Source organism: Schistocerca piceifrons, chromosome X (assembly GCF_021461385.2).
Source record: "Schistocerca piceifrons isolate TAMUIC-IGC-003096 chromosome X, iqSchPice1.1, whole genome shotgun sequence".
NCBI lineage: Eukaryota > Metazoa > Arthropoda > Insecta > Orthoptera > Acrididae > Schistocerca > Schistocerca piceifrons.
This window is the reverse complement of record NC_060149.1, coordinates 490,188,554-490,211,477: the sequence shown is the minus strand read 5'-3', so window position 1 is coordinate 490,211,477 and position 22,924 is coordinate 490,188,554. Positions and strand designations below refer to the sequence as shown.

At 36.4% G+C, this 22,924-nt stretch overlaps 1 protein-coding gene across 1 annotated transcript in view; it reads right to left on the bottom strand.

The window, feature by feature from the left end:
• Window positions 1-22,240: 22,240 nt before the first annotated feature.
• LOC124722452 (aquaporin AQPAe.a-like) overlaps window positions 22,241-22,924 on the bottom strand; it is a 97,338-nt gene continuing 96,654 nt past the window's right edge. The window contains exon 8 of the mRNA XM_047247612.1: window positions 22,241-22,351. Within this exon, the coding sequence (XP_047103568.1) occupies window positions 22,241-22,351 (111 nt within the window). The remainder of the gene's footprint in view (window positions 22,352-22,924) is intronic.

The following is a 22,924-nucleotide window of genomic DNA, read 5'->3' as shown; positions in this document are numbered from 1 at the left end:
TGAAATGTTTTCCTATAATTATTAGCCTGATTTTGGTCATAGATTTTTCTCCAATCAGACAGGCTACAACGGATGACCATCAGTTTCCCTGAAATTTTCCCCCGTTATCTTGTCTTCTTGTATCCTACAATCTATTATGACCCGCCTTTGATTTCAAATTCACTGGTCCCATTTCTGTTGTCTCACTCCAAAGAAAAGATCTTCTTTTTCCAACCCTGTTATTTTCATTCCTGTAGTTTCCTACATCCCTACTCTCATAATTTTCTCTATTACATTTTTTAGTCCATCCCTATGCTGATAACTAATTACCCCTCCATGACTAAAATTCTGTCTCTTTTTTTTCTCTAAGGCTCAATCCAATATGTCAACATATTTTAAAACTGTTCTGTTGAGTCATCTGCTCTGTGAACTTAACCCACCAAATTTTCTCAAATAATCTCCATTAAAGAGTTAATTTTGCTTAGCTCATAAAAGTTCCTACCTCTCACAAAAATTCCTTCATACTACCATTTTGCTCCCTACAGCTTTGGCCACCCCAAAACTCACTTTTGATTCTAGCTTGTTCTGGTTTTGACCACAATTTGTTTATAACATTTTTTAAAATTCACTGTAGGATGTATCTGTATGGGTATTCTGATTTGCCCATGGAAGTCCCTTATCGTCCATAAACATTTTTACAACTTTAATTTTATAAGTAATTTCAAAATCAAAATTGCCACATTAGAATTTTATAAAATCAACTGGGTGCAGTTAACATTCTCCAGGAAAGGTATTTATAGGTATACTAGCCCACTTGCCATCAGGGTTACTGACAAAACTATTTACAGAAGTATTTTCTCACAACGAAACAAAGCTTCTTACCAACATCTCCCACAATTTTTAGTGCATCTACATCACTAGTAACTATTCTCTCTAGGTCTACAACTTTAATACTGATTATGTAAATCAGACTATTTGTTTTAAACTCTAAAGCATCAATTTTCTCTTCAAGATTCTGTTGAATAAAAGTTAATTCTGATTTAAAAATTTGATTTTACAGTTTCATGGCAGTGTGAACTATTTCAAAATTCTTTTTGGTTTTTACAATTTCATACAAAAGATTTGATCTCACATTTACAATTTTACACTCAACTACATTCACTTGAGCATTAAGGCATTCTTACCACAACTCTACAGCATAATTTTAATTTGTTAAGTTTCTCTTTCAATTCCATGACCTGAGCACCGTTATTTTGCAGCTCAGTTTTTTAATTCATTAGTAGTCACTTGCTGAATTTTGTTATTGATTTATTTCTGCTGCCTTACAGTTCAGTTCACTGTTGGACTCAACAATTTTAATGATCAGTTCACTAATTGATTGTGGTATTTGGTTACATAATCCTTTTTTCACTTGACTTTTGGGTTCAGTACCTGCTGAGCACCGTTACTTAGTTCATCCCTTTATTCAAGTTTTGATTTTTCTTTTGCTCAGTTCACCTATTGTAGTGTATAACATTTTCATAATCTATTCGAGCATCACATTTCCTCTGGGAACTTGTGAAACAGTATTAGAACCCTGAATTGTCCCTCACCACATTCTTTGAAATTAGTCCTTCTTTAATCATTTTGATGTGATTTTTTTAGTTCAATAATAAAAAAATATTTCATGAGTCCTAAAGTTACTGCCCAGAATCACAATAAAATGTTAAGATTGTACTTATCTGTAGTCCCACTCACTGTTGCATCATCATTCCAGTCCACCAATTCTATTTTTACAGCAGAGGGGGGTTGGGTTGTTTTAGGGAAGAGACCAAACAGCAAGGTCATCGGTCTCATCGGATTAGGGAAGGACGGAGAAAGAAGTTGGCCATGCCCTTTCAAAGGGACCATCGTGGCATTTGCATGGAGCAATTTAGGGAAACCACAGAAAACCTAAATCAGGATGGCCGGACATGGGATTGAACTGTTGTCCTCCCGAATGCAAGTCCAGTGTGCTAACCACTGCGTCACCTCGCTCGGGTTTACATCAGACAGCACACAGTGAGGTCAATATAAACATCCATCTCAGGGTTCATTGCTTTGATTTTCATAAAAAATACTTTGCAATAATTTTAGTGGTATACTAATTGGCTGAAATTAAAACAACTTTCATTAGAATGTCATTCTCACGCTTGAATAATCCCACTTATTCTTCGCCACATTATAAAAATATGATAGCCTATCAATTCTTTTATAAACGACAGAATGCATGTCTGTGTTGTGTTTCTATTGTGTGACTAATTCAAATCATATAAAGGTAATTCAAATTGCATATCAGTAACATATAATAAACACTTGGTATTGTTGGGCTGGCCTAGGTTGTATACCAAGGAGTAGGTGGGTGCTGAGACAGAGAGCAGAAATAATGAGAAGCACATGTAATACATATGTAACTTAACTTTAGTTTAGTAAGTCCAATTATATTCCATCAGTTCTGTGAGACAGGCAAATTCATCGTATACAATAAAAACAGAGGCTAACTACTAAGGGTTCAAATGCACAGACAGAACTTCATGAACTGACTAGGCTGGTGTCAGTGCTGCATTTTCATAAGTGGGCTCTGTGGTGGTGCTAGCTGTGCGTGCTGCAGAGGGTGTGCCTTGGGGCCAGCTGCAGATTAGTGAGGCTGTCACGTTAGTTACTAGTAACTTCTAGGTGTGGGCTATTTGGCATGGTTTTGACAGTGTAATAGTGTATGACATCACATTCCCCACCACCAAAAAACCCCTTGCCATTGTCATGTACCTTTACTGCCTGAGTTGACAGTGCTAGAGGAGTCTGGGTGAAGGTGCCCCTGAGGAGGCAGAAGCTGAAACTGCAGCCAGTGACAGGTTTTCTCCTGCACCCTGACAGTCATCTTGCAAATGGCCAGAAAAATCGTCCATAAAACCATCCACAGGGTGCACACCTACACCAAGGGTTGGAACATTTTCTTCCATTGGTGGAGGTGCACCAGTGAGTGTAGGGTCCACAGTGGCCCACTGGAAGGCAGCACCACTTGTGGTTAGGGCTGCTGGCACTGTGGCGATGGCAATGGCTCTGCGTCAGTGCCCATCAGCTCCCCGTCCTGTGCTGGCGGCATGGAATCTAAGGGAGGTGAAGGCAGCTGAAGCTGCTGTGTCCTTCTGGGCCCCAAATCTGCAAATTAAAAACCAACAGCATGATCACACAGCCCATACAAAAGAAGCTGATACTGATGACACTTCTGCAGTCTGGTGGTACCCTGTAAGACAAACAAAAAGTGGCCCAAGATTTCTGTAATACCACCTCATTCCCAGTGCCTCTCCCAATAACTCTGAAAAAGACTAAATCATTCACCTTAAACTTAGAACACTATGGAGGATTGGCCAATGACTGCAAAGGATGCAGCAACTCATGCGGTTTCCAATGTCAGTGTCCATGCAAAAGTTCCACTGATGATTTGCCGTTGCTTGGCTGGGAATTGTAGGATGAGAAGAAGAGCACTAAAGCCTATCCCATTAATGTGGAGGGGGGGGGGGTTATAAATTGTTGATATATTGCTTGAAAGATGTTCTGACAAAGCTTTCTGCTTTAACACTAGATTGAGTGTGGAAAGATTCTGTCATCACATGGCTGATGCCATTGACATCACAAGACTGCTGAAATACCGTTGATGTGAACTGCAGCCCATTTCCCAAAACCAACACTTCTTGTAGACCCTCAACACAAAAAATAGAAATCAGAGTCTTAACAGGAATAGCTGTTGTGGTGGATTGGATAAGCACCACAAACAGAAAATTGCTAAAGGCATCTAACACAATAAGCCAATGAGAATTCCAGTAATGACCCAAAAAGTCAATATGCAGACATTTCCAAAGGACACTGGGCTTGGGCCAATCATAAAACTTCTGTTGTGGAGCAGCTGGGAGTGCTGCACTTGCCAGACATTGCGCAGTCAAATTTTCTCTTTGTGTGTCCTGCTGATTGATGAACAATGGTGTCAGGTGAACTGCTTAGTAAATACAATTCCCCAACACTCCTGATGGAGAAGGTGAAGAATTCCCTTCTGAAGCAAATGTGGCACAACCACAAGTGATTGGTATTTTTGTGTATGTAATAGGATAACACCCTGTTGAACAAATAATGTGTACGGACGTGCAAAATAATAGCATCCCACTGGATCACAAGGCTGCTTAATTGAATGTGGCCAACTGGTGCAGAGGACTACAACAGAATTTTGAGACTGGTATCCACAACCATTGGCTGAACTGTCTGATGGTGGTCAATGGGAAAACCGTCAGGTGTTTCAGTGTCCTGAATATTAATGTAGAAGTAAGAATCCTCTGAGGCATCGAACCCTGAGTCTGTGCTGACTGATAGGTGAGAAAGAGTGTCCATATTTGAACACTTAGCTGTTGGCCTGTGCATGATTTTGTACTGATAATTTGAAAGGAGCAGAGTCCAACACCACAACATTTGCACTGTGCTTGGAGGGACTGTGCTTTGAAGAGGTGGACAATGAGGTGAGAGGCTTGGGATCCATTACTAATTGGAATATTTTCTGCCACAAAAGTATTGATGGAACCTGGCCACTCCATACACAATAGCAAGAACTTCCTTCTCAATCTGCAAATAGTAGCACTGTGTTTTGTTGAGGAGTTCAGATGCAAAGGTAATTGGCCTCTCCAATGATCCAGCTATGTGTGAGTGAACAGTGCCATTCCTATAAGTTGATATGTCAGCTGCCAGCACAACAGGCTTACCATGATCAAAATGCTGCTCAGTAAAACACTTTTTATTTTCTGAAATATGACTTGTAGTCTCTAGTCCACACAAATGGAACATTCTCTCATTGAAGATGATACAATGGAGCTGCAATCTGCACAGCATTTGGAATGAACCAAATGACCATGACTGTTAATAACATGTCCTAAATACTTAATCTCAGTCTAGAAGTAGGAGCACTTGTCTTCATTACACTTTGATGCGGCATCTGAGAGTACTTCAAATAATTTCCTGAAATTGGAAAGATGTTGGTTGGGAGTATGACCCAAAATGTCTATGTCATCCAAATAATTCGAACAATAAGGAACTGTAACCTCAAATACTTAAATAACACCATGTTGGTGTTCATTAAAAGAACTTGTCATGACTGTTCATCAAAGGAAATATGCTAATAAGTATTGCGGAGATCAGCCTCGGAAAAGGAATGACCTGTTCCCAGTTTTCCTCAGGCTGTGACAAGGGAAAGGAGTCAATCACAGCCTGTGAATTTACTGCTACCTTAAAATCTGTACTAAAGCATAACTTTCCTGAAGATTTCTGTATAATTACTAAAGGTTATGCCCACTGACTAGCTACTAGGGGGGGAGTCACACTATTGTCCAGCCAAGATAATGATTCCTGTGCCACCTGATCTCTGATAGTGTGAAGGACAGGTCATGGTTGGTAATTCCATTGTTCTGCATTGTCTTGTGTGTCAAAGTGAGCCTCAAAATTGTAAGCTTTGCCTAGGCCATCTTGGAAAAGTCACTAACAAGGGAACATTCCCAGGTGTCAATAAACAATCTTGATGAAAGTTGGGGGGGGGGGGGGGTGTATAGAGGGGCAAAATATTACAAAACATTTTTTTGTCTGTGCTCAGTTTCACTTTTAAGGGATAAAACACACCATGAAATGTAATTTGGAATTTTAGATTTAGAAGGAATATCTTCAAAATGGTGATACACGAAATTTTTTTTTTTTTTTTTTCAAATAACAGTTGATATGTAACTAACGTTCTTGAAAATTGTATAATCAACTTTTTGTAATAATTTGAAAATTTACAAAAAATATCCCACCACCATTAATTAATTTTGAAAAATAGAAACTTTTGTTACAACATAAATTAAAGATGCTTTCAACCACATACATCCTTGTGTAATACAACTTTTCTGAAATACTGTTCTGGAAAATAAGCAATACACAATGTGCTGTCAGAGTATTTTCAACATACCTAATTAAAATATGTAAAATTCAAAAACATAATAATTCTTTATTTTACTCACATTTGTTTTACATTTTAAATTCTTATTTTACATTTTACATTCATGGCTTTTGTGTTTTTTTTAGTTTAGAGATTAGATTAGATTAGGTTAGTACTTGTTCCATAGATCATGAATACAACACTTCGTAATGATGTGGAATGTGTCAGGTTAATAAAAGGTGTCTATACAAGATATTACATTAGACAAAATATTACATGACACTCAATATTTTTTTTTTTTGGAATTGGGAAATTACTCACTTACTATATCCCAAGTTCATTTAACGAGTAGAAGGAGTTGCCATTAAGAAATTCTTTTGATTTCCTTTTAAATACTATACGGCTATGTGTCAGACTTTTGATGCTATTAGATAAGTGACCAATGATTTTTGTGGCAGCATAATTTACCTCCTTCTGAGCCAAAGTTAGATTTAACCTTGAGTAGTGAAGATCATCCTTTCTCCTAGTGTTGTACCCATGTACACTGCTATTACTTTTGAATTTGTTCCGATTGTTAATAACATATTTCATAAGTGAATATATATATTGTGAGGCTACAGTGAAGATTTCTAGCTCTTTAAATAAGTGTCTGCAGGATGATCTTGGATGAACTCCAGCAATTATTCTGATTACACACTTTTGTGCAATGAACACTCTTTTACTCAATGATGAGTTACCCCAGAATATGATGCAGAGAATGAAAATAGGCATGGTAAGCTAATTTACCCAGATGTATATTGCCAAAATTTGCAATGACCCTAATTGCATAAGTAGCTGAACTCAAAAATTTCAGCAGATCCTCAGTGTGTTTTTTTCCAGTTCAACCCCTCATCAATGCATACACCTAGAAATTTTGAATATTCTACCTTAGCTACTGATTTATGATCAAAGTCTATATTTATCAATGAGGTCATTCCATTTACTGTGTGGAACTGTATATACTTACCATTTCACATATTTGTATTTTGTTGACTGAAAAAGATAAGTAACTCATTAGTATGATACAATATAATTAAGATCATGATGATCTGCAAGGAAACATTTAAAAAATAACATAACTTTTTTGCACCATGCACATGCAATGAATGACAATTATTTGTGTAATATACACAAAAGAGGAGACAATATGATGTCATGGGTCACTCTCTAAATATCCTGATGTGTATCAAGCAAATTTTAGTACATTGGTAAGCCTTGGAAAAGAGAATTGTTTATGTGTGAGTGACTGCAGCTAGGTTGTATTGTTTCTCAAGTGAGGACTGAAATCATAATCATTCAACAGGGTTACAGCTAAAAATCTTCTCAGAAAGTTCTTCCAACATTGAAAGCCATATGTGTTCCATGGCTATACCTGTGCCACTAAACCCTTTGGGATGACCAGGTATTTCTTGTCCTTGGCTATGTTGCTCAGAACCGTTTTTTTTTTTTTTTTTTCACATTGACCACCTTCATTTTCATAGTTTTGAAAGAAACTATTGGTGAGTTTGGACTGAGAATTCAAGAATCTCTTTTCAAAGTGATTCTTGAAATCAAATAAACAAATAATTGAACAGGCCAAAAGATATTTGAAAAATGTTTTCTCTCCCAGTGAAAGAAATATCTGTTATTGTTAAATTCTTGTGGTGGTCAATGTGAAAAAAACTATTGAGAGCATTGCACCTGAGGTGAGGAACTTGTTCATCTGGTTATCCCAAAGGGCTCAATAGCACAGGTACAGTCATTGGATGTATACAGCTTTCAATGAGGGAAGAACTTTGTGTGAAGACTTTCAGATCTACTTCTTTTGAATGGCTATGATGTTAATCTCCACTTGAGAAGCAACATAATCAGTTCTGTTTGCCAAGACTCACAAACATACTGAAATAAGCCTCATACAAATTAGGATATTTAGAAGGTCACCTGTGACAGTTTAAAATCTTGACAAATATTGTTTTACATTGTCTTTCACATCATGTATATTACATGAAGAAATTTCATTAATTTTAAGTGCATGGCTTAAAAAAACGTTACATTTTAAGCGTTTCCTTTCAGATTATCATTATTGTGATTACTTACCTTCATAATAATGAGTTACTTATTACTTTCAGTTAACAAAATACACATATGTGAAATTCCAGAATAAATAACAGCAATGAATGTTTAGGCATTTTAATTAGCTTTGTTGAAAATAATCCAGCAACACATTGTGAACAGCTTATTTTCCAAAAACAGTATTTCAGGAACCAGTTTCATTACACAAGGATGTACATGGCTTGAAAGCTTCTTTTATTTATGTTGTAACAAAAGTTCTCATTTTTCTATACCTACAAATGAAGGTGGGGTATTTTGCAAAAATTGTGATTATGCATTTTCCAAGAACATTAATTACATATCAACTTTTGTCCGAAAAACATTTTTATATAATTACATATCAACTTTTGTACGAAAAACATTTTTTATATATCATCATTTAGAAGATATTCCCTCTAAACCTAAAATGCCAAACGGTCTTTTGGGGTGTGTTTTACTCCTAATATATTACACTAGGCTCAATAAAAAAACATTTATTGCACTATTTTGCACCTTCTACACACCCACCAACTTTTGTGAAGATCATTTATTGACACTTGGATAAGTCTTCTTGTAAGTTCCTCACACAGTTCAGCTATTTTCATATGAGCACAAAATCATGAACAAAACTGTCTTGGTAATAATATAAACAGTGATATGTATGCTGAAAACATCTAGCACAGGAACGTCATGTTCACCATACCCAGAAAAAGTTACTTGTGACTTTCAGAACTCAGGCTCACCTAACATTCATAATTGCTTGTATTCAACAGTCTCTGATGCAACAGTGTTCATCTGCATGCATATTTTGAGACTGGTAATCTGCACAACTGGGCTTTGAAGAAATTGCATTGATATTCACTGACTGAAGCTTTTGAGAATATTCACAGGATGTCTTAGCATGCTCACCATTAACAAAATTTTAATAACTGCAATGTGATTTAAGACTCCTGCAACAATGATAGCCTGACAGGGGGGGATATTCATACAAACAGACTGAACTTTTTGGTTAAATCAGTGGTGTGAGTCTGGTGATGGATAAAAATACCCACTTAGAAGGTTATGTCCACATTTAAAACTGAGTATTGCCCACACAATCTAACATGAGCTTCAGTTTCTATTTTGGTCAATTTAAGTTCCTTGTCTACTGAAAACTAGCTTTGTTTCCCATATGGCGGCTAGTGTAAAAATTCGTTGTGCGTGTCCGAGAAAAAGTGTGAATTTTGCCGTGAAAAAGAAAAATTGTGACAGTTGTAAGGATGAAATTACAAAGCTCAGCGAACGGGTGTCTAGTTTACAATTTATTATCAGTTCCTTGAAGATGGATATCAAGAAACTTAAAGAAGAAAAAAGTGAACGGAACATGAAAAACTCGCGCCATGAAAGTACGAATATGTCGGAGAATTGGACGGAAGTGAAGTACAAAAGACGCAAACAGATAATACAAGATACAGAAAACGGCGAAAGAAACAGAAATATAGTGAACGAAAATTACTTTCAAGCTCTTTCGACTACGGATTGTGAAAGTGAAGTTAACAATGCGAGTGTACCATGTGGAAAATCAAACGACTTTGTGAATAAGGTAAAACATGGAATATTTCAGCAGCAGTTAAGTAAAAGATCATATGCGAAAGTGCTCACGAAAAATCTTCCACCGCTAAGCTGCTCTACTGAGACAATATCGACATGTGTTAGCAAGAAAGACATAATAAATAGTGCCAAACAAGACTTCGCTTACTGCAAAGATAGGCAGAAAACAGGCAATCTCGGAACAGCAAGTACCGGTAAAATTGAACTGTATGCCGACAGCCAAGGACGAAATACAGCCGCTGAATTTCGGCGTACAAGTAGTCAGAATTTTAGTTTTAACTGTACAATAAAACCAGGAGCAAAATTCAGTGCTGCTACGTCAATGAGTCAAGAAAAAATTTCCTCATTGAGCAAAAAGGACTTTTCCATCTTCCTGGCGGGATCTAATGATATAGCTAGGAACGAAAAAAACGATCTCTTAATCTCGCTAAAAAGAAAACTGTATGAGCTGAGAGGAACAAATGTTATTGTTTTTTCAGTGCCACACCGTTACGACTTGATAGAATGGTCTTGTGTAAATAAAGAAATTGAAACTGCAAATAAAGAGATGCAAAATATTTGCAAGCGGTTTGAAAATGTAACATTTGTCAACATCAGCAACTTAGGGAAAAGATTTCACACAACACATGGTTCCCATCTAAATGTACTGGGAAAAAACGTAATAGTAACCAAAATTTTAGAACTTGTAAATAAAATCTCAAATGTGCAGTGTGATGATAGAAAAGTCATACCTCTCATGGACAGGAAGTGTGTGTATCCTGTAGAATCCAATGTGAAATCTGCTATCAGTGAAGCTACACCTCTCCAAGACAAATGTGAAATTTTATTAATGCAAGTGAACACTCCAAATGTTAATAATTCACAGAAAGGCACAGTAGTTATGGAACAACAAACACCAGAAATAAGTGAAACAGCAGCAGCACCATCATTATCAGCAGAAGCAGCAGCAGTAACAGAACCAACAACGACTGGAGCAGCAACACAGCAATGCTTAAGGAGGAGCCAAAGGAAAAATACATCTGTGTCATTCAGTGATAATTTTTTATGGTTTCAAGCCAAGAAGAAAATAAAAATGTGAAAAACCAGCCTGCTAACTCACAGATAAGTCACAACAACATCCTATTTTTAAACATTCAGGGTCTTGAAAATAAAGTTGAAATTCTGGATGAGTCATTGCCACAGAATAAGTATTCTTTCTTATGTATATCAGAACATTGGCTTAAACCAGAACAAATACAATACTATGTACCAGAAGGTTATAAATATGGAAACAGTTTTTGCAGATCTCAGTACCGTAATGGTGGTACTGTTATCTATGTTTCAAATGAAATAGAGTGTAGAGAACTAGATCTTGGTTGGGCATGTGTAGAGAAACACTTTGAAATTACCGGGATCATATGTGATATAATGAAACTTATCATAGTATGTATCTACCATTCCCCTGACTCAGATGATAAAACTTTTTTAGATAATTTAGACAGTGTACTCTGCTACATAACGAAATGGAAACAGTATGTAACTGTAATTGGGGGAGACTTTAATTCAAGCTTTGATGTAACATGTAACAAACCCAGTGTAAATAAGTTACTGAATATGCTGAGGCAGCACAACTTCCATCATGTAAATTCAGAACCAACAAGACTACAAGCGTGCTTGGATAATGCTTTTGTCAACTGTGCTCGTGATATGTACTCCACCAAGGTAAAGGAGTTTGTTTTCTCAGACCACTCCATGTTAACAGTAAAGTTAAGACATTTTATAAAAGGAGATGAGAGCAAGGCTGGACAAAAGTTAACAAAATCTAATACCTTAATATTAACAAAACACAATCTCATAAAACTAACAAACCAGTTGAGCATAACAAACTGGGACAAATTATTTCAAAACTGTGATTCCAGTGCCCAAACAGTTTATGAAACATTCCACAATTACTTAACAGGTATTTTAAAAGCCCATCTTGTTCAAAAGAAATACCATAAAACAAGAAAAGGTAAATTTTGGTACACCAAAGAACTGGAGAATCTAAAAAATAAGCTACTGCTGTTGAAGCGCCTTGCCAAAGTAAACAATTCTAATGAAATTAAGGATCTTGAAAAAATCACTAAGAAACTGTATAAGAAAGAGTTGCAATTAGCGAAACTAAGATACAACACAAATTTCATAAAAAATAGTAAAAACCAATGCAAAACAGCCTGGTCAGTAATTAATACTGTTAAATGTGAAGTCAGAAACTTCGACAAGACAGTCCCAATACCAGCAGATACATTCAATAAATATTTTGTAAGCTGTGCTGATGATATCAAAAAGCTGATCAGTAAACCGAATGTAACATATATAGATTATCTGAAGAGAGCAAACCCAAATCATAATAGGGCCAGATCATCATTGAAACACTTCAGAGAGGTATGCCAACATGAAGTTCTTAAAATAGTCAAAGAAATGAAAAATTCATACAGTACAGATATTTTTAATATGTCAAACAATCTATTGAAAGAAATCATACATTACATTGCAGCACCATTAACGTATTCTATAAACCTGTGTCTCATAGAAGGGTTTTTTCCTGATCCTCTCAAACTATCCAAGGTAACTCCAGTCTTTAAGAAGGGTGTCAAATCAGATCCTGCAAACTACAGACCAATTTCACTAATTCCAGTACTAGGAAAAGTCTTTGAAGGCATAATATATAAGCAGATGTATGAGTACCTAGAACTAAATGGTATGTTAAGTGCATCACAGTTTGGTTACAGAAAAGGAAGGTCAGCTATACATGCCATAGAGCTCTTAGTCAGAGACATTCTAGCAGCATTTGAGGACCATGCGCACGCACAGGTAACCTTATGTGATCTGAGCAAAGCTTTTGACTGTGTTGACCACTCACTTCTGCTCTCTAAACTTGAGTACTATGGAATATGTGATAAAAGTTTAAAACTCATCAAATCATACCTCAATAAAAGGAACCAGGTGGTGAGTTCAGGAAGTCATCTGTCAAACATACTCGAGGTTCAACATGGAGTGCCACAGGGATCTAAATTGGGACCACTTCTTTTCCTTGTACACATAAATGACTTACCAGGAAATATAGATGTAAAGACATATATGTATGCAGATGACACAACTTTTCTATCTGTAAACCATGTACTTGATAACCTTGTAAGTGATATGAAATTGGCAAAAGAAAATGCAACATCATGGTTTAATGCCAATGGTCTGCTATTAAATGAGGAAAAGACCCAGAATATGTGGTTCAGTCTATCAAAGTCTACAAAAATAGAAAAACAAAAGGCAAAGTTTTTAGGTATTGTACTTGACAACAGTCTAACATGGAACTCTCATGTAGATCACATAGTGGTTAGGTTGTCAAGAGTTATATATTTGTTGAAGAGACTGATGTGTTGTGTGACATTTGAGTATGTAAGGACAGCATACTTTGCCTTTTTTCAATCTGTTTTAAGGTATGGGTTAATACTCTGGGGAAACAGCAGAAAAATAAATGAAATTATGGTGATCCAGAAGAAAGCAATCAGAGTAATGGCTAAGGTAGATAATAGAACACATTGTAAACCATTGTTCACTAAATATAGAATTTTAACAGTAATTAATTTATATATTCTTGACAGTGTTAACTACATACTTGCTGAACTACCTAATTTAAGTGTAACAAATGAAAGACATGGCTACTATACAAGAACGTGTACTTCTCTGCTGTTGCCACAAAATAGATTAGCCAAAACTAACAATAGTCATAAGTATATGGCAATTAAAATATATAACAAATTGTCTAAAAATGGGTCAATCAGACCTGACAAATTATTTAAAGACAATGTTCATAACTTCTTGTTAACCAATCCATTCTATTCATTAGAAGAATTTTTAGAAATGCCTAATATCAACTTAAATGTGTAAAAAATTTTTTTTGTAAAATTAATAAGTTAAGTGAACTGACGAAGTCTATTGCATGTAACAATGCTGAATGACTAATAAAGAATCTGAATCTGAATCTGAATCTAGCATACCCTTTTATTATACACTTGGATTTACAGAAAAAGTCTCTGTATTTGGTATTATGTGGGATCTACTACTTTTAAAGAGTACTGCAACCTTTGGGACTTTGTTGTGAATGCTTCACATAGATCATTAAGACATTAATAGTCTCACATATAAGGAAATTTCACTGTATTTTAGACTAATACATAAGAGAGCCAGAAATAAGACAAAAATTGAATATTTTGGGAAACTGTTAGAAAACATGAACTGCTGAGATGTTTACAATGCTTATGTACTGCCTGAGAAATACAACAAATTTTAATGAAGCTTTCATCTTATATGAAAACTGATTTCACTTATACCAATAGAGTTAAGACTGAACAAAAATGGAAACAAATAGATTACACAAGACACAAAAATATATTTCAGCAGAAAAAGGAAAATATATCTGACAGTTGATACTATAGCTCTGCAGAACAAGTTGTACTGCAATATACTGGAAGACATAATCCAGACCTCAAAGCAAAGGACTTATGACAGAAGGAAAACCACATAAGACCACTAAATAAAGACAAATTACAATATAGTTAAAGTTTCCCTCATTCAGAAAGGCTTTTCTTGCTGTTGCCAGTCTACATTTTACATCCTCTCTACATTGGTCATCATCAGTTATTTTGCAGCCCAAACTGCAAAAGTCATCTTCTACTTTCAGTGTCTCAGTTCCTAATCTAATTCTATTAAGGTCAATTGGTTTAACTCAACTACATGCCATTGTCCTTGTTTTGCTTTTATTGATATTCTTCTTATATCCTTTCAAGACGCTGTCCATTGCATTCAACTGCCCTTCCAGGTCCTTTGCTGTTTCTGACACAAACTTCAAAGCTTTTATGTCTTCTCCTTGGACTATAATTCCCACTCCAAATATTTATTTGGTTTCCTATACTGCTTGTTCAGTGTACAGATTCAGTGACTTTGGGAAAAGGCTACAATCCTGTTTCACTCCCTTCTCAACCTCTGCTTCTCTTTCATGCCCCTGGTTTCTGTACAAGTTGTAAATAGCCTTCTGTTCCCCGTATTTTATCCTTCTACCTTCATAATTTCAATGAAAATATTCCAGTCAACATTATCAAAAGCTTTCTGTAAGTCCACAAATGCTACAAACTTAGGTTTCCCTTTCCTTAACCTATCTTCTAAGATAAGTCATAAGCTCTGCAGTACCTTGTGTATTCCTACATTTTTCTGGAATCCAAGCTGATTGATCCTGAGGTTGGCTTCTACTACTTTTTCCATTCTTCTGTAAAGAATTTCTGTTAGTATTTTGCAAGCTTGACTTATTAAACTGATAGTTTGGTCATTTTCACACTTGTCAGCAACTGATTTCTTTGGAATTGGAATTATTATGTTCTTCTTTAAGTCTGAGGTATTTTGCCTGTCTCATACATCTTGCACATCAGATGAAAGAGTTTTGTCATGGGTGGCTCTTCCAAGGCTATCAGCGGTTCTGAGAAAATATTGACTACTCTCAGTGTCTTGTTTCAACTTACATATTCCAGAGCTCTGTCAGATTCTTCTGACAGTATCATATCTGCTATCTCATCTTCATTACATCCAGTTCCCTTTCTATAATACTGCCTTCAAGTCCATCTCTCTTGTGTAGATCTTTTACATACTCCTTCCAACTTTACACTTTCCCTTATTTGCTTTGAACTCATTCTCCATCTAAGTTCTTGATATTCATGCAACTAATTCTCTTTTCTAAAACACCTCTTTAATTTTCCTGTAGTTCATATCTATCTTTCCCCTAGTGAAATATGCTTCTAAATCATTATATTTGTCTTCTAGCCATTATTGCCTAGCCATTTTGCACTTCCTGTCATCACGTATTTTAAACGCTTGTATTTCTTATGGCGTACTTTGTTTACTGCATTTTTATATTTTCTCCTTTCATAAAATAAATTGAATATCTCTTTTCTTATCCAAAGACTTCTACTAGGCCTTGTCTTTTTCTCTATTTGATCCTCTGCTACCTTCACTATTTTATCTCTTAAAGCTACCCATTCATCTTCTACTGTATTCCTTTCCCAGTGTCCTAGTTAACCATTGCCTAATGCTCCCTCTCAAACCCTCAGCAACCTCTGGTTCTTTCAATTCATCCAGGTTTCCTACCTTTTTCCAATTTTTTCAGTTTTAATCTACAGTTCATAACCCATATGTTGTGGTCAGAGTCCACATCTGCCCCTGGAAATGTCTTACAATTCAAAATCTGGTTCCTAAATCTCTGCCTTACCAATATGTAATCAATTTGAAACCTTCCAGTGTCTTCAGGTCTCTTCCATACACACAACTTTCTTTTATGATTCATAAACCAAGTGTTAGCAACGATTAAATTATGATCAGTGCAAAATTCTACCAGGCAGCTTACTCTTTCATCCCCTTCCCTGAGTCCATACCCACTCACTATTTTTCCTTCTCTTTCTTTTCCTATTTTTGAATTTGAGTACCCCACCACAATGAAATTTTCATCTCCCTTAACAATCTGAATGATTTCATGTATCTCATTATACATTTCTTCAAAGTCTTGATCATCTATGGAGGTAATTGGCATATAAACTTGTACTGCCGTGGGCTTCCTCATTCATTATCAAACCCGCTCCTGCATCACCCCTATTTGATTTTGTATTATAATCCGGTGTTCACCTGAGCGGATGAACTGTTTCTCCTGACATCGAACTTCACTAGTTCCCACTATATCTAACTACAACTTATCCATTTCCATTTTTAAATTTCCTAACCAATCTGCCCAACTAAGGGATCTAACATCATGATCCAATCTGTGAAACACAAGTTTTGTTTCTCTTGATAATGACATCGTCCTGAGAACGCTCCACTTGGAGATCCAAATGAGGGACTATTTTACCTCTTGAATATTTTACCCGAGAGGACACCATCATCATTTAAGCATACAGAAGAGCTGCACACCCTCAGGAATAATTATGGCTGTAGTTTTCCCTTGCTTTCAGCTGTTCACAGTAACAGCACAGCAAGGCCATTTTGGTTATGTTAAGAGGCCAGATCAGTCAATCATCCAGACAGTTGCCCCTGCAACAACTGGAAAAGCTGCTGCCCCTCTTCAGGAACACACATTTGTCTGGCCTCTCAGCAGATACCCCTGTGCTATGGTTGCACCTATGGTACAGCTATCTGTGTCACTGAAGCATGCAAGCCACCCACCGACAGCAAGGTCCTTGGTTTTTCCTACTCATCTGCATGAACTTACATTTTCCTACATTTATAGCTCACTACCATTTAACACACTAACTAGAAATTTTGTCTAAGTCATCTTGTATCCTTCTACAGTCACTCAATGATGACAACTTCCCATACACCACACAACATCATCAGCAAACAGCCACAGATTGCACTGACCCTTTCTGCCAGATCATTTTCCTAAATTGAAGAATAACAGCAGTCCTATCACACCTCCCTGGGGTATTCCTGACAATACTCTTGTCTCTGATGAACACTAGCTGTTATGGACAAAATACTGTGTCCTGTTAGTTAACAAGTCTTCTAGCCAATCGCAATACTGGGGGACACAATTCTCCTGATCATTCTTGACAATGACCTTGTCTGTGATCAACGCTTGCCATTGAGGACAACATACTGGGTCCTGTTACTTAAGAAGTCATTGAGCCACTCACACATCTGGAAAACTATTCCATAGGCCTATACTTTGTTAACAGTCTGCAGTAGAATACTGTTTGAAACACTGTTTAGAAATCTAGAAATATGAAATCTACCTGTTAGCCCTCCATCCATAGTTTGCAGGATATCATGTAAGAAAATCACAAGCTGAGTGTCATGCAAGTGATGCTTTCTAAAACCATGCTGATTTGTGGACAGAAGCTTCCACCTCTCAAAGGAAATTCATTATACTCTCTGTCCATCTCCCCTTCCTTCCCTCCCTTTCACTGTCCATCTCCTGTTTATCTGTTCCTTCTCCCCCTCTCTCCTTTCCCCTCTCCTTCTGTCTATGTCCTCCTCCTATCTGTCTTTCTATGTTCATTTCTTCCTCCCCATCTCTTTATGTGCATCTCCTTCTCTTCCCTCTCTCTATGTGCATCTTCGCCTTCTCTCCTCTCTCTCTCTCTCTGTCAATGTCCTCCTCCCATTTACATCTCCTCTTGCCCCCTATATTTATGTCCATCTCCTCCACATGCCACCCTCTTTGTATCCATCTCCTCTTCCCACTCCCTCTATCTGTCCATCTCCTCATCTATCTTCTGCCTGTTATAATGAACCAAGATTCACTGCAACACCTTTCCAGTAACATTTACCTAATTTTCAGATACAGATTATGAGGTTCTTGCTTCCCAAATGTTTATGATATATACTGGTGCATTTTCTGAACCGTTTACCGTCAGAAATTTGCACACAACATAATAATAACTTTGCATATTTCTGTGTATTAATGTTGCACTACAAAAATTAGTTATCCTATAGATTTCAATTTACATGCGTTATCAAAAACACCATGTGTTTCATATATTTGCCAGAATGTTATTCACATAATTGTTCCCAAAATTTATTTATTCAATAAACAGAAATAACTGTTATGTTTCAAAATCATATCAAAGTTTTCATAAATGCATCCACATGGTAGAAAAAGTGAAGTATTTATTGTCTTACATACAAAACCGACTTGAAAATTTCAAAGAATGTATGTCATAATTATTTAAAACAATCTATGTTACTAATTTTATCCTTCGATATTTGCAAACTTCATAAGATGTAACTTTGATTAAATGATTCACTATTGAAAAACAGAAAAGCAATACAAATATTAATCTGAACCATTACTGCTTCTAGAACTTTCCAAAAGATCATGTTCTAATATATAGAAATACATTCTGTGCCAATTGAGTCAGTTGGTTTACAGTTATTTTTGAGTGGACATCTAGCATGTAACTTGTCCATGAAGCACTTGTTCTTTGTCTCAGTCAGTAGTTTGCAACATGTATGTGCAAATTGTGTTGATATGTGTACTGTGTAAAACATGTTTATCATGCAAAATTTGCACTTGCAGAGAAGCTCTCTTTGGTATAACAAGACTCTTTACTGTGAAAGTTTGATGTTCTAACAAGAAACGGAAAAGTCAAAAAACCATTGTGCAGTGTCATTGTAAAAAAGTTTTTTTAGTGTGAAGTATAAAACCCAGGATTTCTATTTTATCTCTCAACAAAGAAGACAATGGATCTCATATTTGAAACTACTATACAGATGAGTAAAAAAAATTACTCAAGTTCTAATTCTTTTATAAACTTCAGTTAATGTCATCCTTTCCTATAATTTAACATGTACTGTCTGATGCTAGAAGAGTTCATATTTCAGATTCATAACTACAAGAGCAATTATTTTGTAAAAGAAGAAGGAAAGTGGAACATCATACATGAATGCTCAGTCAGGGTCAGTTAAAAATATCTTAAGAAGCTAGTAGAACACTCTTTTTAAAATGAATAAAGGAAAAAAATATACATGTTTTAAAATTTATGTGAAAATTGGCTGCAGAGAACGAATGGACTGGAAGTAACTTGGAAATAACATGGGGGATTACAGTATGGTTTAAGTGTGTATTGAGAGTAATCACTGGCACTTAAAGTAAGTTAAAAACCAACAGAAGACAGTAAAGTTGAGTTTCAGAAGAAGTATCATGATAAATATCATTGAAATATTAGAATTTGGTAATTTTGCTTGAACTGTTTTTCAAGAAAATTGGGGAGTGTGGAAAAACACGAAATGAAGCAGGGGGTGGGGGTGGAGTGAGGGTGGGGGATAAAAACATTTTCAGTCCTAAAAAGTGAACAAATGGGAGTTCCACCAACAACTAGTCACCAGATTAGTGTCAAATGCTAACAAGCACCTACAAGTACTGAAAGATAACATCAGAAAACAGTTAGAGGGAAATGGGGAACAACTGAAAACAATTAAAGGTAAAATATGGGACAATACTAATCACATTAAACTAAACTCTTTGTGCATAGGCCATGAAGGCCCAAAGGTACAGACTGGCCATCGTGACATCTTCAGCCCATAGGTGTCACCGGATTCGTATATGGAGGGGCATGTAGACAGCACACCACTCTCCCTGCCGTATGTCAGTTTCCGACACCAGAACTGCTGCTTCTCAATCAAGTAGCTCCTCAATCTGCCTCAAAAGAGCTGAGTGCACCCTGCTTGCCAAAAGTGCTTGGCAGACCGGACAGTCACCCATCCAAGCACTAGCCTAGCCCGACAGCGCTTAACTTCGGTGATCTGACGGAAACAGGTGTTACCACTGCGTCAAGGCCATCGGCACTAATCACATTACAGAAACGAAAACCTATTTGAAGACTAGAATAAATGTGAATGATATTGAACATAGTCTTTTTGTTGAAGAAAAGCATTAAATTGAGGTAACCTATTATATTCTTCTACAACATAAGGATATAAACCATAGTGTGACACTACATGGCCTTGCTGCAATGATAACACAGGTTCCCATCAGATCACTGAAGTTAAGTGTTGTTGGGCTTGGCTTGCACTTGGATGGGTGACCAATCAGTCTGCCAAGTTCTGTAGGCAAGTGGCGTGCACTTAGCCCTTGTGAGACCGGTGGAAGAGCTGCTTGACTGAGGAGCAGGAGCTCTGGTCATGTAAACTGACAACAGCCAGAGCATGCAATGTGCTGACTACATGCTCCTCTTCATCAGTATCCTGTGGTGCCTTTGGGCTGATGATGACACAGTGGTCAATTGGTACCATTGGGATTTCCAAGGCCTGTTCGAATGGAGCTTAAATTTTTAAGTGACACTAGAACCGAACAGTGCTTATGCTGACATAACTTCACCAAGCATAAACCTATCTATTGTTCAAAATAGGAAAACTTCAGATTACACATACAGAATTATTACGAAGTAATAGTCATCAAAGCAGAACTGTATATTGAAACTGTATGTAGGACAAACGATAATAGTATGTTTATGAGGAATGAGACTCACAATAATAAGACTTTGCCTGCAGTAGATTTTTGTGAGAATTTTGACTTTAATAATGATTTGACTAAATTGGAAAAGTACAAGATGGAAAAGTATGTGCAAAGACAGTGTTGCTAATAATGTGGTCATTTGCAGATTCACAGTAGGTCTAGTTAAAGAAAAGTATATGTCTTTCTTGGAAATATGTGGTGAAGGTACTGAACAGGAAAGTGTTAAAACATGTAGCCATGATAGTGTGTGAACCATATGAGGTCCAATCAAATGACAAAGATGGGGACACTAATGAAGATATCCCCAGAGGGACATGAGTTCTGTTTGTGACCTGGATATGGTGAACCCAGGGCCTCAATGCTCAATCGGTATTAATTCTGAAATTTCTTTTTGCCATGGCACATGATTTCTTCAACTCATCTATTTAAGCTTTCAAATCATCTTACACTATCAATCTGGCACCCTCTCTTTAGTAGGTAAGAAATGATTCAGTAAAAGTGCAGAGATAATGTGCTGTTAATCTCACAATTGTCAGAAGTGAAAAAAAATATTTGTGACTGAAGTGGAAAAAAAATTCTGAGGTTTTGAAATAAATATTGTCTGTTACTGCCTACGTTCAAAACTTTTACGATATGAAATACCATTTATTGCATTTTGAATTTCATGAAGTTTATGTGAAGAAAACTTCATTGTTTCTTGAAAATTTTTATACTCCTTTCAAACGAAACTTACATTTGGTCTGGTTTATTTAGACAAAACTGAGGTACATTATATTTAGGTTATCTTGAAACATGTAAAAGTAAATGGTTATGAATTTTAACTGCTGTTGGAGGACTTCTGTGCAATTTTCGAAGAAATTTGGTTTTCACAAGATGTGAAGTCAAATTTAAAATTTTACTGTTTTTTTAATTGTTATTGCAAACAGCTGGTAAATATGGGTATTGCGATAAGATCTAAATTTTTAGCAAATTTTTCCAACTTTGTTTCTAACCTTGTGTTATGGTGGGAGGAAAGTCTATAGTAGAGAAAGAGGCTTGTTAGACCATAAGAGTAAACAAATTATGGAAATTAAAAGCTATGTGAATACTGTGAGACATTTGAAGCTTAAGTCACTATTAGATTAGATTAACTTTCATTCCAATTGATCTATAGTGAGGAGGTCCTCCAGGATGTAGAACATGTCAGAAAAACAATAATACGTGACAGATATTTACAACTAAAACAATTAAGCTAATGTACCTTCCACAGGTCCCAAGTGGAATGATCGTCCTTTTTTTTAACTTTTATACTTGAAGTACATTGATAATGTTCATAGAGTTAAGTGAGGACTACATAAACATATTTTGTTTATGCGCTTTTGTGACAGTATACTGTGTGTGGGTTTGGGGAATGAGTAAAGCGACTCTGTTCTATCTATTGTGGTAATTTCATTTGTAGTTATGTTTATAATTTTATGGCATAGTTTCTATGGGTATGATTTATTTATGGTAAATGAATTTAGGTGGGTAACTTTATTATAATGACATAATATGGGCATGTTACTACGATGATCTATTTGAAACATTAAAAGTGATGTTATAATTGACTATAAATAAATATCATAGGCACTCTGGCACATGTGGTACCCCACCAAAGCTGCTGTGTGAGCACATGTGACAGAGCCTGGGAAGAAGGCTGCAGATGTCCAAGTATGTAACTACAAAAAACACATAGCACATTAATCATATATACAGTTATGCTATTCCATGTGTCTACTTTACCTGTGGGGGACACCCAACATCAGAGTTAGGGTTCTGAAGCGAATCCATAAATATTACATCCAGTATATCATGCAGATTTGGATTCACTTACATTTGGTGTGGATGGGAATCCACCAACTTCACATCCATAATACTATATCTAGATGGATTCAACCACATTCGGTTTGAGAGTGAATCCATCTGCATCACATATGGAATAGTATAAGGAAGTGGATTCATCTATGCTGTTCCTGAAGAGAAGGAAATGGTCACTCCATTGTAAGAGAAGCAGTCATGTGGAATAGTGTAATTGTATGTATAGTTAATGTCATGTGTCTTTCCTGTGTAGGAATTTAGACATATGCAAACTGCTGCCTTGCCTCTGAGAGACAGTCATACAGCAGTCCTGGCAAGGTACCATACATGAGTGCCACAGCACCTATGATATTCAATTCAAGCAGGTGCATGACTGCCAGCAATGCCATTCTGAGCCTTTGTGATCTGCTATGGAAAGATTTTGTCATAGAAAA